Here is a 14,280-nt window from a genome sequence, read left to right as displayed (position 1 = left end):
GCAGGCAGGTTAGCGCATAGGGGCTCCTTGGAGGACACTGCTGGGCCGAGCGCCAGCTCCGTGGGCGGGCACAGGCCTCCATGCCAGCCACCCCGCAGCCTGGCCAGCGGGCTGCAGGGAGGGTCCTTGTTTTCACATTGACAAATACGGAGCTCTGGAAGGCTGCAGTGAGCTGTCAGGGGTCCTGCTCAGGGGATCTGGGGGTGAACTAACAATGTGATGATGACAGAATTTTCCTGTGGGATTTCTCACCACTACACACTCACTGATAGTGCAAACCTGGACAATGTTGAGTATGAAATTATTAACAACGAGTTTATTAGAAGTTGCTTTTATTACACAGGTTAAGATATGCTAAGGTTAAGATATGTGATTCCAAAAATCACATGGAATTCCTTTGTTTCCCCAGCCCACACGGAGTGCGGAAGCCAAGGGCTTTGCTGGTCCCTTCAGTGTGGAGGACCCCCTGTGTGGGGAAAGGGCGGGTTTCCAAAGATGAGCTACTTATGTTTCATAATCCAAGACCCTTTTGGTCCCGAATAGGCCCAGAATTGTGTAATGAGATACTTTTACACATGGAGAATTCAGAAAAAAGTCCAGAAGCTACTACCAACAGATCTTATTTTTCAATTGTACCAAAGTGTGAAAGCCTGTGTCTCACACTTACTGGTTACGAAATTAGGCTAAGCTCAGTGCTCCACTCTGTCCCCCAGTGCCTCACATAGCATCCCCCTTGAAGACGGGCAGTCCTACTGCAAGTTAATAGTAGACAGTTTCCCAAAAAGTAGCTACAGACTTGACTTCATATTTAAAGAATAGACGGTGGAGCTCGAGGAGGAGGTCCCCATGAAAGTGTCGGGAATGGGCTCCGGGGGCTGTGGGGCCCGGCAAACACGGCAGGGTCAGGGTGCACTCATCGGGCCATTGAATTAGAGAATGCAACTTCCGATAAATGGCCCCTTGGTGATGAACTTGTGAAAGGAGCTGCCCCTGCAGGAGACTGCTCATTTGGAAAAAACTATTGTGCTTCTAGGGAGGTTCAAAGTTATCTTTGATATGATCACTGCAGACATCGACTCATAATTTAGTAAACAGATTAAAAAGTACCACAAACTGCCATTAAACATTTGTTTTTATTAAATCTGTCAACTACAGCAAAACATTATAAATCATGTCTACTTCACATTACGTCAACCCAGATCCTACCAGACAAAATAAAAGTATGGGGAGATGAGCTTTCAAGCCAGTGGCACAGGCATGCAGCCCATCTGCACTAGAGGCTGTTTGGAGGGTGCACCCATAGCTCCAGGCCCGATCCTGTGTGGGTCAGCCTTAACACTGTGTGTAAAGTTCCCTATGCACATGCTCCACCCGGAGAACACAGGCACAGGGCATAGCTCTGCAGGGTGCACACCAGGAGAGGCAGAAGCCAAGGTGCTTGAGGCCGGCGGCTCTGCACTGTGTGCCGGTGGGTGTGCAAAGGCACTACTGTTAGAAACTCCCTGCCGCAGGGAACCTCATCAACACTGACAGTGCACAGCAGAATGCGGGTCTTAGGGTTTTTTTTTTTTTTAAATGCTGAATGTCGTTTTAGATACCACAGAGTACATTTAGCCTTAACTGCCATGGAAAGAATCTTAAACATTTGTAAAAACAGACTCCTGTGTCCAAGGTCCTCCACCAAAAAACTGCAAGAATACTTTTCTGAATTATTAGAGTGCCTCCCATCGAATCCACTTAGACACAAGGGGGTGCTTTGCTGTTCCACTGCAGCATCAAGAATGACTGATTCCTTTACTCATGCTCCAGGACTTTTGGAAATTCTTCAATTTCCAGCATCAAATTATTTGAAACTGATAGACACAGACAGTAGTTACATTCTACTGAACTCCACATTCCTGCTGGAGGGGGACCACGCCATCCAACCTGTGGTTCAAGACAGGTCCTGTACTCAAAGGGGCAAGTTAGAAGGTTTGAGCATCTTCAAGGACATACATTTAAAACTGTCAACAGTAAGTAACTCTGACAGGTGATTTTATTTTCAAAAATTTCTAAGTATTTGTTTTATAATTTTTGAAACATCATTTTAAAAAGCACAGTATTATCCTTCTATGTTCCCCTTCACTTTATTCACCTATGTGGTGAAAGATCAGTATCAGAATTAGAGCAAAAGTTAAGCTTATTTTCATTTCATACCATTAAATTCTTCTTCAGAACTCTGTAATAAACAATCTTGAAAATTCTGCCTGAGGTGGAAGGAGAATTGGCTTTGGTTTGGAAAATTTAGGGTCAAGTATGAAGGTTGACAGTAGGAGTAAGATCCAGAAACTCCCTCTTTGGCTTGAACAATGGGTCGTTAATTTTGTAAGATGAAAAAACCTAGCTGTACCAAGAATCCAAGTAAATGTGAGCTTAACAAGTTAGCAGAAAACTAATTCTGGCTCCACTTTTGGACTAGGATGTTGCAAGTCCCTTTTACCCAAAATCTGGCTCAAAAATATAAGTGGGAGGAAGAAAAATGGCTGGTATGCAGGAGTACATATATTAGCTCCTCTGTCATTGCAGGCCTCCTCTGCCTCATCTCTGCCACTTGACAAATGGCAGAGCAGGGTCTGACCTGTGCTGTACCCTTTCCATGGCGCTAGGGGGCTCACCCATGGCCACACCCACAAGGTTGTGAGCAGATGCCTGGCATATGGGTCTTAGGGTGTGAGTATGGCTGGGGTGACCCCAAGTTCAGAGGGTGATGTCAATATACATGGTGCGCCCAAGAAGCACTTTCAGTCTTTTCTAGTTAAGGAATAAACAAGACTCCCTGTTAAGGAAAATATGTGTTCTAGCCTACAACACAGTCACACTTTGGGGCATCTGTCCAGATCAGCACCTGCAGGTGTGGAGTCCCCTGCGTGTGGGTTCTATCAGAGGACACAGCTTGTCTACAGGTCTCTGGAACTGCCTATGCAACAAGGGCAAGGTACCCCACACGAACTATCCCGAGAAACCAAAGAGCCTGCAGGTGATGCTCAACAGGAAAGAAACATAACCTGGGTTAACGTAATTAAAAAATAAGTGCCATATAGTTTTTACCCTTGTAACAGTCAACCCAGAGACGGGATGGAAAAAAGAAATGCTTTTGAGCAGTTTCTCGAAATCTGGTTTTGTGAATAAAATACCTCCTTGGGGAACCATTAATGTCACCAGTTTACCCCGAGTGGGGCGACCGGGCAGGGAGCAGGGCCCATGTTGTGGGAGGGAATGGGCATGCCTGTGATGCACTATATCCCCCAAATGGGGAAGTGACCACCCGTGAAGGGTTCTGGGGAGTCTGTGCTGACAGCACCCTGCTCTGGAGTGCGGCAGGGCAAAGACACCAAGCTTCAGGAGGAACACACTGCCAGGTGTGTCCTGCCCTGGGTGCTGGGCACCGCGAACCCCCAGAGACCAGCACCTGCTGCCAGGAGCGCCCAGACAGGTCATGAGCCTGCCCCCACAAGGCTGGCTACAGCCACTGACCAGAAAATGGGGCATATCCACCATGCTTCAAGGCCTGAGTGGGGCTGGGCAAGTGTGGAGGCAGCAAAAGCTTGCATTGTCCAAGCGGGAAACTCGAGTTCAGAACTGGGGTAAAGATCTGGTCAGAATGTGAGCAGATGCTATGCTTTGGGTCAGAGATTTTGTAGGGTAGACTCTAGCTGATGGGGTGGGGGCGGGGAGAAGGGGAAGAGTGTTCTCACCTTCAGAATTAAGAAGCCAACAGCAAGTGTTCTGTGCGCCTTATGAGCTTAAGGACCCCGTGTTTGTCCCCAACACCGCGAACAACGCCGTCATGGGCCACCACCTCGAGGGCATGGTGTCGGGCCAGAGGAACAGAACACGGCACCCGAGTCTGCATCTGCATGCTGGCCATGCCTGTTGGGCCTGAGGGGACAGCGCCGAGAGTGTGCGAACACTGTGAGAACGCACGGCACCTTCCCCCGCTGGCCTTCCACAGGGACGTCAGCATCCCTACCTGAAGTAAGACTGTCTGTGGAGCGTCACGGTGCCTACTTGTTGCTCAGAAGCCTATGAAAGTGAAAGCGGCGTCAGCAAAGAGGTTGTGAAAACAATATGTGGCGGTTTCAGGGATTCATTTAATATGTGAGACAACCTTTAATATACGCAAATCAAAACTTTTAAAAACAAGAAGAGGGAAAGGAAGCTAAAAGGTCCATATAAAAGTTCATAGTAAATCTTTCCTTATTTTATTGAATAAACAATTAAATTCTAAATTAGTACATGTCTGCAAATTTATATGGCAATTTCAGTGGAAAATGAATCTTGTAAGTACCACAGACCAGGCAACATCACTGTTTTCTGTAGAGAATGAGTACGTCAAGTGCATAAGGAAGTCCTAGTTCCTTTGCTCCACAGCTCCTGAGGGAGAACGGATGCTTTCAGGTAAAAGAGAGTGCCCTGGGGTACCTCAGGCATCTGCACTCCTGCTGTAACTTCAGGACAAGGGCCAAAGCAGAAACCTGGCAGTGACCCCACGGCCCTGAACACAACACAATACCAAACCCAACTGTAAGCACCGGAAAGAATGTTCACATTTCGTCTGTGACATAATTGTTCTAGAAACGGGTGTCTTTGTTGATGTTCCATGAACCAGGAGGGAGTGAACATACCTTCGACCGTGACACAAACACATGGCACACAGGGATGTGACCCACGTGCTCAGAGCCATCATGTGAGAGCTGCTCATGGCGACTCTTGCAGGGCTGCCCAGTGTGGGGGGGAGTTTGTCCCGAAAACTAAAGGACTACTCGGCGCGATTCAAAGCAGACTTTGTGAACAAGAAAGGGGAACAACTTAGCCAACAGATTTAGAGGTTCCCCCTCGACTGATCGATGTCTTGTTTTTATTGTCCATCCATCTACTATTAGCACTATTTCAGAAATGTGTGTTAATTGTCACAGGGATGAAAGGGGCAGCGTGGGGATACAGTCACTGGGATTGTGAGGAGGTTGTGTGGGGACAGATGGCAGCCACACTCATGGGGAGCTGAGCTCACGACCAGCATCGTGCAGTTGTTCTTGTACCCACAACACCAACGTACTGTTGTGTGTCGATCACATGATGACACTGTGCTAACCAGAGTCCTAACCTAACTTCATACTAGAGAATTCCTCTGGAACACAGAAGAGGCACGTGTCCATACCTGTGATTTAAGAAGCGATGCAGTACACACCATTACCTATTTGAGTGCAGTCACGCTTACTAAGCCGAAACTTTACTGTTACTAGACATTAGATACTTATATATTGGCTTACATAAAATACTTTAACTTTGGAAACTTAAGTACAAAAATAGACTTGATAACTAATAAAAATAACTGGTCTGCCCAGAGCAAGGGTACTCTGCAAGGCAGACCCACTGGGGACAGTCGGCACTGTCTATGGTCCCGAGGCTCCTGGCTGCGAAGGGGCTGGCAGGCAGCCCTCCTGTCAGAGGCAAGAACTGCATCTGGCTGAGGAGAGCAGCACATTCAAGGAAAAAACTGTCAGCACTCTGCAGGCACTTTTTAACTACACACTCTCAGCAAACTGGCTCCTGCTGTAAGCCCGCCAGCCTCCACCCTGCAAACCTCACTCAGCCATCCCTCCTTGAGCCCAGCAGTACGGACCACGCTCCCAAGACTGCAGCACTGCACAACACGAGGCTTCCGAGGAGAAGGCAACTGTGATGAACAGCTGTAAGCAAATGAAAGAAAGACCCAGTGCTGCTCTAGGAAGGGCTGATCCTCAATCTGAACTCTTTTGGATATTTTAGTATTTATGGTAAACCGTCTCTTACTAAGATTCGACAGAATGTTGCTGCCTCTGCTGCCTGCTATTTGCAGAAGGAAATGTCCTTCAGGCTCACTTTCCCTGGGTCTCTAAAGAATTTCCTTCGGGTGGGGGGTTACAATCCACCCAGAGGCTAAGGGGAGGGAGGTGAGCCTGGTTTCGGCTTCCTGAGAAAGGGAAACCTGCGAACTTAAACACACTAAGAACACTATGGAAAAGAAGAGCTTGTACAAATGTCTCCTAATAAAAGTGAACCTAGCACTTGTCCTGGTAGTGCCCACGGAGTGTCTGGGGTGCTGGGCTCCTGTCAGCTGACCAGTGTTGAGGCCCCAGCCACGCAGGGGCTGTGGGGCGATGATGGGTGTTGGGGTGGGTGTGTAGTCTCTGGTCAGCACAGCTCTGGGTCCCACCTCCAGGGAAACAGAGGCAGGGCAGACAGGTGGCGGCAAAGGCAGGGACATGAGCCAGGACCAGAGGCCTGGCTTCTCCCACAAGTCACTAGCATGAAGTGGGGGTCTTCTTAACAAGATGAGGTGGGAAGAGCAGTCATGGCCATGTGCAGTGAGCAGATTGTGTTTGAAGTCCAGTTTGAACAAACCGGGTATTAACAGGCACTTTAGGCAAGGGGGCACATTCAAGTATGTCCCTGGTATTGGAGGACAGCAAGGGCTCACTGATCCTGTGACTGTCTATGTGCCATGCAAGGAGGTGTCCTTGTGCTCCAAGAGGTGCACGCAGTTTTAAGGGCAGCTGTCACATGTCAGGACCCACATGGAAGTCCTAAAGCACCAAACGCAGAGGAAAAGGAAAAGGACAGAGGCCATGTGCAAGGTCCAACTTTGGGGAAAACTGAATGGGGGAATGGCAGGGGTGTATTTGCTCCCTGTTCTGCTTTTGCATATTTTGCAAACTTTCTAAATAAAAAGCTAAAAAAATCAACTCCAGAAAATGAAGTTTCACTGAAGAAACAACATTTCTTTAGAGGAAGGCCTGTCAGAAGCTGTCGGAGTGTTGGAGAGCAGCACTGACTGCGGATCTCCAGGACAAGAGCGTGAAGAGGCACCCGCTGCCATCTGCAGCCCTGGCTGTGCTGGGGAGCAGGGCTAGACAGATCCATCCCAGGGAGGCCTGCTGCCCAGACACTTAAAACAGGACAACGCAGGTTGGCTGAAGGAATACTGGGCACATTCATTAGAAGAGAGAGTCTAGGAAAGCATTTTCCATAGTAACTCTTCCCCACACAGATCCAAGGTTAGCTTTCTAAGTGACAACCAGGGGGAAACAAAGTGTCTAGAACATGCTATTCCACCTCCTGGTTCCTAACTGGCCCGCCTCCTGCCCTTCTACCCAAGTCATGGCATCTCCTCACAGAAACTTGTCAGCCAACGCAACACCTCCATGCTACACAGAGGGCAGGCCTCAAGGGCAGGTGCGAGGGACACACACCGAGCGCGAGTCCCGCAGACCACAGTAAGGAGACTGTGGCATAGGTTTAAGGCAGCTACAAACATGGAAAATCTATACACTTAGCAAAAGGCCTCTGTTGGTGTTGGTGTTCAATCAACAAAGATGACAAAAGAAAGACTGTGACTGGAAATAGACAGCAGGCTACTTGGTGTGTGCTCACATGCCCCCAAGGCAGAGAATTTCAAGTCCTGCACACAAGCACAGAGGGGAGGCCTGCAGTCACCAAGGGAAGTGGAAGAAACGGAGCCTTTAACATGGCATTGCTCTACTAGTGGAAACCAGAAGGAATAAGCTACATAAATAAATTAAAAAAAAACACCAATCTCCGGACTTATTTGACGAAGTCAACGGTGTCCATCCAGGTTTCTCCTCTGATGTCCACAGACAAACACAGTCTGTGCCGTGGGCAGCAGCCCTGACTTCATGGTGGCATGGGTCCCAGCCTCGGCAGGTGTGCCTGCCTGGTGGGCATGGCCACCTCAGCCCGTCTGCTCCTATGACCTTTCCCACGGCCTTGGAAACAGACACCATCCATGACAGGGCTGTTACAAATAGCTGGCGATAGTGTATCATATGCCACCTGACCTGAAGGAAACGATATTCCCACAGGAAGAGTTAACATATAAGCCCTCAACATGTGCAGAGCTCCAGGCTGCTGATTTTTAGTGAACAACCCACTTCCTGGGTCCAAAGGAGACAGCTCTGTCAGGTTCTGCTTTTTCTGAAACCAGATATCTTCTATCCCTACTAAGCTAGACAGAAGAAAACAGTTCAAACTTATATTGCATTTTAAATCAAAGTTTCTCCAAGCCCACTACCCAAACAGAGCGCTACTTCTGGGCCTAAGGTCAGTGGATAAAAGCTCTGGTGTAAAGCACACCCTGGGCAGGGACAGGGACCTTGCCACGTGCTGCTGGAGAGCCTGGCAGGCAGCAAGCTGTGGTCTCCACGGCCTCTCCCAGGATCTGGGTTCTGCAAGGGGAACTCAAGACTCCATGTGGGGGCTGGACCAGTCAAACAAAACCCCATCCTAGTCAAGCATGAGCAGGGTGCTTCATCTTAAAAAGCAGCAGTAGGCATAACACACATATTCCATGAAAGGTCAATGGGAATCAGAACTGGGTAACATTCGACATGGATAGCACCAGTTTTTAGTTGAACCAAACAAAGCATATGCCAGAAAAACAGAGCTATGAAGACTAACTGATCAGTCCCTAGCCTGAAACAGTTGTCTATCTTAAGGCTTTTACCACCATTCTAAGCCACAGTTTTATCCTTTGACATTCAAAACAGAATAATCAATCAGCGGATTAGGAAAAAGAAGAATTTCTAGCCATGAACACAGAATCCCTTCCTATATCTAAAAGGCAAAAATCTGAGCTCTCACTGGGTTATCCTGTAAGGGAGCCCAGGGCTGGTCAAGATGGGTTTTTATCTATCCGCTCTCCTGGAGTCAAATTCTTTATGCTCTGCAAATCGAAAATGACTCTCTCTCCACTTGTCTGTGTAAAAGGGTTACTGAAGAAAAGGCTCACATCTAGGGGGGTCCCCGCTTCAGCACCCCAGGAGTCCGTGTCTGTGCTGCTGGAGTCCTCAGCTGTGGTTGGGGGATAGCTGAGCTGCTCTAACTGGTCGATGAGGTCCGAGAGCTGGAAGGCTGAGCTGGCCTCAGAGCGGACCGAGCAGGCTGGGAAGTTGGCCATGGAGCTGGCCTCGGACTGATTGGCTGAGCTGGGGGTGCAAGCAGACAAGCCGCCATGAAGCGGCAGGTTGCTGAGGGAACTGTTCTCGGACTGGTTGTTCCTCAGCGAGCTGGTCTCTGAGGGGCTCAGCAGGCTCTGCATCAGGCTGGCTTGTGCCTTTACCTCAAACAGCTCACAGGTGTCTGAAGGGTGCACATCACCGCCAAAGCCACCCTCTCCCCCAAATGCAAAACCATGCTCGAGGCGCCTGTGCGTGGCCTCAGCGGGGTACCGGTCTGGGCTGGACGGGGCAGAGACTGAGTGAGCGCAGGAAGGGGCCTGCGGGGCTGGTGCACAGTAAGGGAAGGAAAAGGCCTCTGAGCCTCCAGCAAAGAACGAGATATCTGCTGGGTCATCATCTATGAACTCCTCAGATACCTGCAGCCGGCCGTTTGTCAATGTGAACACAGGCCCACCTGCACTGCCCTGCCGGCCATGCGGATGCTCCCCATGGGCGGGGGCAGAGCCCACAACTGAGCCACAGCCACCCCCATGGTCGCTTTTACCAGCTGCTCTGCGCTCCCTGCCAGCAACCCCTGCAGCTAAGTCTACGGTGGTGTCATGACTCTGCCCCACGGGAGGGCTGGGGCTGCAACTCCTGACCACACGACCCAACCCGACACCTTGACAAGGCTGCAGCGCAGGGGGCCCCGGGGACTGGGCCCATCGGGTGTCGCCGTCGGCTGCTGCTCCGCTGCTCCTCTCTGCAGCTGGCCTCTTTGCGTCAGGAGCCTGGGGCTCTGTGAGGGAACTGCTGCTGTCTTTGAAATTGGGTGGGCCTCGAGGGGCCAGAGGGGAGGTAGGAACTGAATAGAAGGAGACATTTGTTGAAGATGGGGATGCGGAAGTCCTCAAGCCCTCGGTGAATGAGATGCTCTGGAGGTCACAAGTGAAGAAAAAAAAGAGCAACACATAAAATTACACATGACCATTTGAAAGTTGCAGAGCTAGCTGGACCCAGGCTAGTAGGTCCACACTTTTCTACCTCAGCCTCTGCTAATAAGGCCAAATGACCATATTTTCCTCATTAGAACTGAAGATTTGTAAACACAGTTTTTCAAAAGGACCCAGAATCATGTTTAAAATCCCTCATAATTTCGTTTTTTCTCTTCTGTGATTAAATGTCTATAGTGAAGGAAATTCCCATCATGAAAACCTAGCCATGTGTACCTGTATCTCTGGGGTGTTCTGTATCACTCTGAAGCTGCATGAGCACGTGTTGGGCACTCCTTATTTCCGGTGGCAAATGACAGCTAGAGGCCGTGAGCCATTACCACTCAGCTAACAGGACCCTAAAGCAAAGCACCCACAGGCAACACACACACCCAGATCCGGCCACATGGGGCACTCACTGCTGGTGGCTCCCTGCCAGAGGCAGAGAAGCACGTTGGTGGGCTCCCATGGAAATGAAGGCCGATGGCCCAGTGGCCAGAGCTATTCAGGGAGGGCTGGCGCAGCCCCCAGCATGAGTGAGAAGAGGCTCACAGGCGGGGGAGAGTCAGCCCTCCGAAGACACTGCCATGCCTCAGGGAAGCTCCAAATGATACGCACACATGTGGCATCATCTAGAGGGTGTTTAGATCAAAATCTCACCCCAGAGTCCTGAGTAACTTGTGGGTGAGGAGCAGGGTGTGGCACAAGCGAATGAGGAGGCTGAAGCTGCAGTGGTGACCGACCAGAAATGAAACAGAAGCTCTCAGGCCACAGGTTCCTTGCTCAGATGCCCATCATTCAACCCTATCGACATTCTCTTGTGGTTTTTAAGACAGTATCAGAACTGAAAGTTTTAAAGCAATTTTTCAATATTCATACTATATATTCATACTATTTTATTTTGTAAATAGGCTCCTCGCCCAACATGGGGCTTGAACTCACAATCCCCAGGTCAAGAGGTGCATGGCTCTCCCGATTCAGTCAGCCAGATGTCCCCATGCATACTCTTTTAGACTATTAAAAAAGTTGAACTTTGTTGAAAAAAAACAAAAATAAATTCTTTTAATTTGAATTGATTAAGCAAAGAATTTGTAAATAGGAAATATACCTAGAAGAGCTAAAGAATGTTTTTATTTAAAAGATCCAATGTAAAAAGTTTGGGACACATGAGCTTTGATACATAAGGTACAAGTGTAGCTTCTGGAAATACTATAACAATATGAACGACCAACTGTCAACAAAAACTAAAACAAAAACGTGTAGAAATAAAAAATCAATACGAAACTACAGAGCCATCTGAGGGGGCAGTAAGGGTATCACACAGCAAGAGGGAGATTCTCTGTGAAAGTGTGCTTACACATGGAAGTGGACATGCAAACCTGAAAACAGGAAGCGTCTAGCGGGGCAGGTGGGGAGCACAGGACCACCCATGTCCTGCCACGCCGGCTCTGTCCACTGCTGCCACATTCTGGACAATGGGGCTGAGTGCTTTTTTCTGAAGTATTTGCGTGAAACTGTGTATGTGCCCTTGCTTTAAGAGTTGTAATCATGGGGCACCAGGGTGGCTCAGTCAGTTAAGCCGCTGCCTTCGGCTCAGGTCATCATCCCAGGGTCCTGGGATGGAATCCCACATCTGGTTCTCTGCTCAGCAGGAAGCCTGCTTCTGTCCCCCCAACCCCGCCTGCCTCTCTGCCTACTTGTAATCTCTGTCAAATAAATAAACAAAATCTTTAAAAAAAGAATTGTAATCATGCCAAGCACAGATATAAATTTGTATCCTGCTTTTTACCCTTAACATGTTAGCAAAAAATCTCACTTCATGAATACAGTTTAATTAAGTAAACTAGTTCTGTAAGCTGGCACTTTACATTGTTTCAAACTTTTATAAAGGTAATATTCACTCACTTGTTTTCCTGAAAACAAAGAGCAGTGTGAGCCCACTGCAGAAAACTGAAAGTACGAAGAGAAAATAAAATCACCTGGAGGCCTGTCACTCAGAGAGGACACGTGACCCTGAGGTTGATGGCTCTAGCCTATCTTCTCTGGGCATCTGTCACTTCAGCTCAAAATGAGGACCTTATTACACAGGCTGTTTTGTATCTTGCTAGTTTCACTTGCTAACCCATTCTCGTGTGTCCGTAGCACCACACTGTTCTTTTAAAGTGAGACCACAAGTGGTTCCAGAGCATTCCTCAGCAAACGGGCACACCCAGGACTCTGCTGGTGAGTTGACCAGCACAGCTGTGAGTGTTCCGGGTTTCTAACGTCACAAAAATCCCCATCATGCACGTCTCAATGCACAAAGTTTTCTCCTTACTTAGGACCACACCTCTGCCAACAGCCCCAGGATGGGAATCTACAGTTAAGCACCGGGACTGATTCTGAGACTCCAGTTACAGCACTGCCAGAGGACTCCCCAAAGGTGTGCAGGTGACTAGTGTCATGTGTGCTTCAACCAGGAAGACTAACCTGCCTTGGCAAGTCTGCAGTCAGAGCACGAATAGACATCCGAGTCTTGCTGTGTCTTCTGCAAACAGAGAACAAAGTGTGAGCCACCACATCCGCCTCTCCTGGGACTGAGGGCAGCCGCGCCCTGGGGAAGAAGGGGGCTAAGGCCTGATAACATGCCATAGGCATCTAGCTGGAAACAGGCAGAGGACAGAAAGTAAGAACTGAAATAAAACACAGGTGTTGCAGAGGAGGTAAAATTATCCCCCACACTGAAGAAAAATTCCACATGCAAAAAAACCAAGATGAATTTTTAGACCCAAAAGTTACCATGCTGCATGAAAACCTTTGATTTAAGCTGAACTATGCAGATTAGAGCCTCAACAGCAGAACCTGAGGCTGCACACACGACAGGTATCAAGGTGTTCACCTGCTATCTTTATCACGCATGCTGCTGAAGCCAGCACCCACCTGCTATCTTTACAAGATAATTTGACTCAAGTCTCAAAATATGTATTTACATATGTAAGAGGATGTCTGTTCAAATAAAGGTTAAATATGTGAAATAGTGATTTTAAAAGCACGTACTGCACAGCATAAAGACCACGGTGCTTACCTTTCATATGGAACTCTCTTCACCCCACTGTCTCTGACATAATCCACCAGCTGTTTCTGTGTTCTTCCACTGTGAACAAACGGAAAAGAACCAACAGCATTTCACAGCATTAGTCTTCACAGAGGCAAGGGCACGCTTGCTGACCCTCCAAGTTCACATGTACATTTTAAAGCTATGCTTTCGGAGCGCCTGGGTGGCTCAGTGGGTTAAGCCTCTGCATTCGGCTCAGGTCATGGTCTCAGGGTCCTGGGATTGAGTCCCACATCGGGCTCTCTGCTCAGTGGGGAGCCTGCTTCGTCCTCTCTCTCTTCCTTCCTCTGCCTACTTGTGACCTCTCTCTGTCAAATAAATAAATAAAATCTTAAAAAAAAAATTAAGCTATGCTTTGCAGGAAGTGAGTGATTTTCTAGTTTCTATTGAAGCTATTTTTTCCATTGTTTTACTTGATATGCTTCTGCCACCGTTACTAGCTGCACATAATTCTCTGACACACTTCCCAACCCTTGTTTCTTGACAGTCTCAGTCCTGCACAGCCACTGGGGCCTCCCGGGGCTGGGTACATGCTGCTGCCCCACCTGTATCTGAAGGATGAGCCCCGGCTGAAGAAGACGGCTTTAGCTTTGGCCTTAGGTTGATCCAGGAGTCTAAAGAAGGTGTGATACTCCACACAGATCTTCCAGAAATTCTTGCATTCATCTCTACTGCCCAGCAAGAACTCCAGTGTGTCCTGGTAAGGTCCCTAGAAACAAAACATGAAGTCTCAAAACTAACTAATTCAACAACATTTAGGAAGCATTCAGATAACAGGCTATTTATTCCAATGTTAAAAATTAGGAAAACATTGTTTTCTAAAAATTATCTATAAAGACTCCTGGTGCCATTTACATTTAAGAGAAAAAAAAGCAGCATCAGCTTGTTCAACTGCAGAAATGTTCAGAACAGTCACCTACAATGACACAACTGCTAACACTTCCACATGCCCCTCATGATGCATCCCCCACAACAAACCAGGGCACCCCCTCTGTCAGGCAACTATCCATGGGCCATTGCTCAGTTGCTCTTCCGTGTGTGGCTCCAGGGTGTTCCAGGTGTCCAGGACACATGGTTTCAAAGGCTCACACACATCTTTTATTTTCTTAAAGATTTTATTTTTTTGACAGGGAGAGAGAGAAAGAGAGAGAGAGAGAGAAGGAACACAAGCAGGGGGAGCCAGAGAGGGAGAAGTAGGCTTCCCACGGAGCAAAGAGAC

General features: G+C 48.3%; 1 protein-coding gene across 7 annotated transcripts in view; it reads right to left on the bottom strand.

The window, feature by feature from the left end:
- FARP2 (FERM, ARH/RhoGEF and pleckstrin domain protein 2) overlaps positions 1–14,280 on the bottom strand; it is a 112,462-nt gene that overhangs the window by 24,819 nt on the left and 73,363 nt on the right. For all 7 annotated transcript variants that reach the window (XM_059393925.1, XM_059393927.1, XM_059393928.1 and 4 more), the window contains exons 10-13: positions 13,607–13,770; positions 13,032–13,100; positions 12,437–12,494; positions 9,658–9,910 (exon numbers count right to left, since the gene is read on the bottom strand). In XM_059393925.1, the coding sequence (XP_059249908.1) occupies positions 9,658–9,910; positions 12,437–12,494; positions 13,032–13,100; positions 13,607–13,770 (544 nt within the window). The remainder of the gene's footprint in view (positions 1–9,657; positions 9,911–12,436; positions 12,495–13,031; positions 13,101–13,606; positions 13,771–14,280) is intronic.

This window comes from Mustela nigripes, chromosome 3 (genome assembly GCF_022355385.1).
Source record: "Mustela nigripes isolate SB6536 chromosome 3, MUSNIG.SB6536, whole genome shotgun sequence".
Lineage (NCBI taxonomy): Eukaryota > Metazoa > Chordata > Mammalia > Carnivora > Mustelidae > Mustela > Mustela nigripes.
This window is presented reverse-complemented; position numbering and strand designations above follow the sequence as displayed.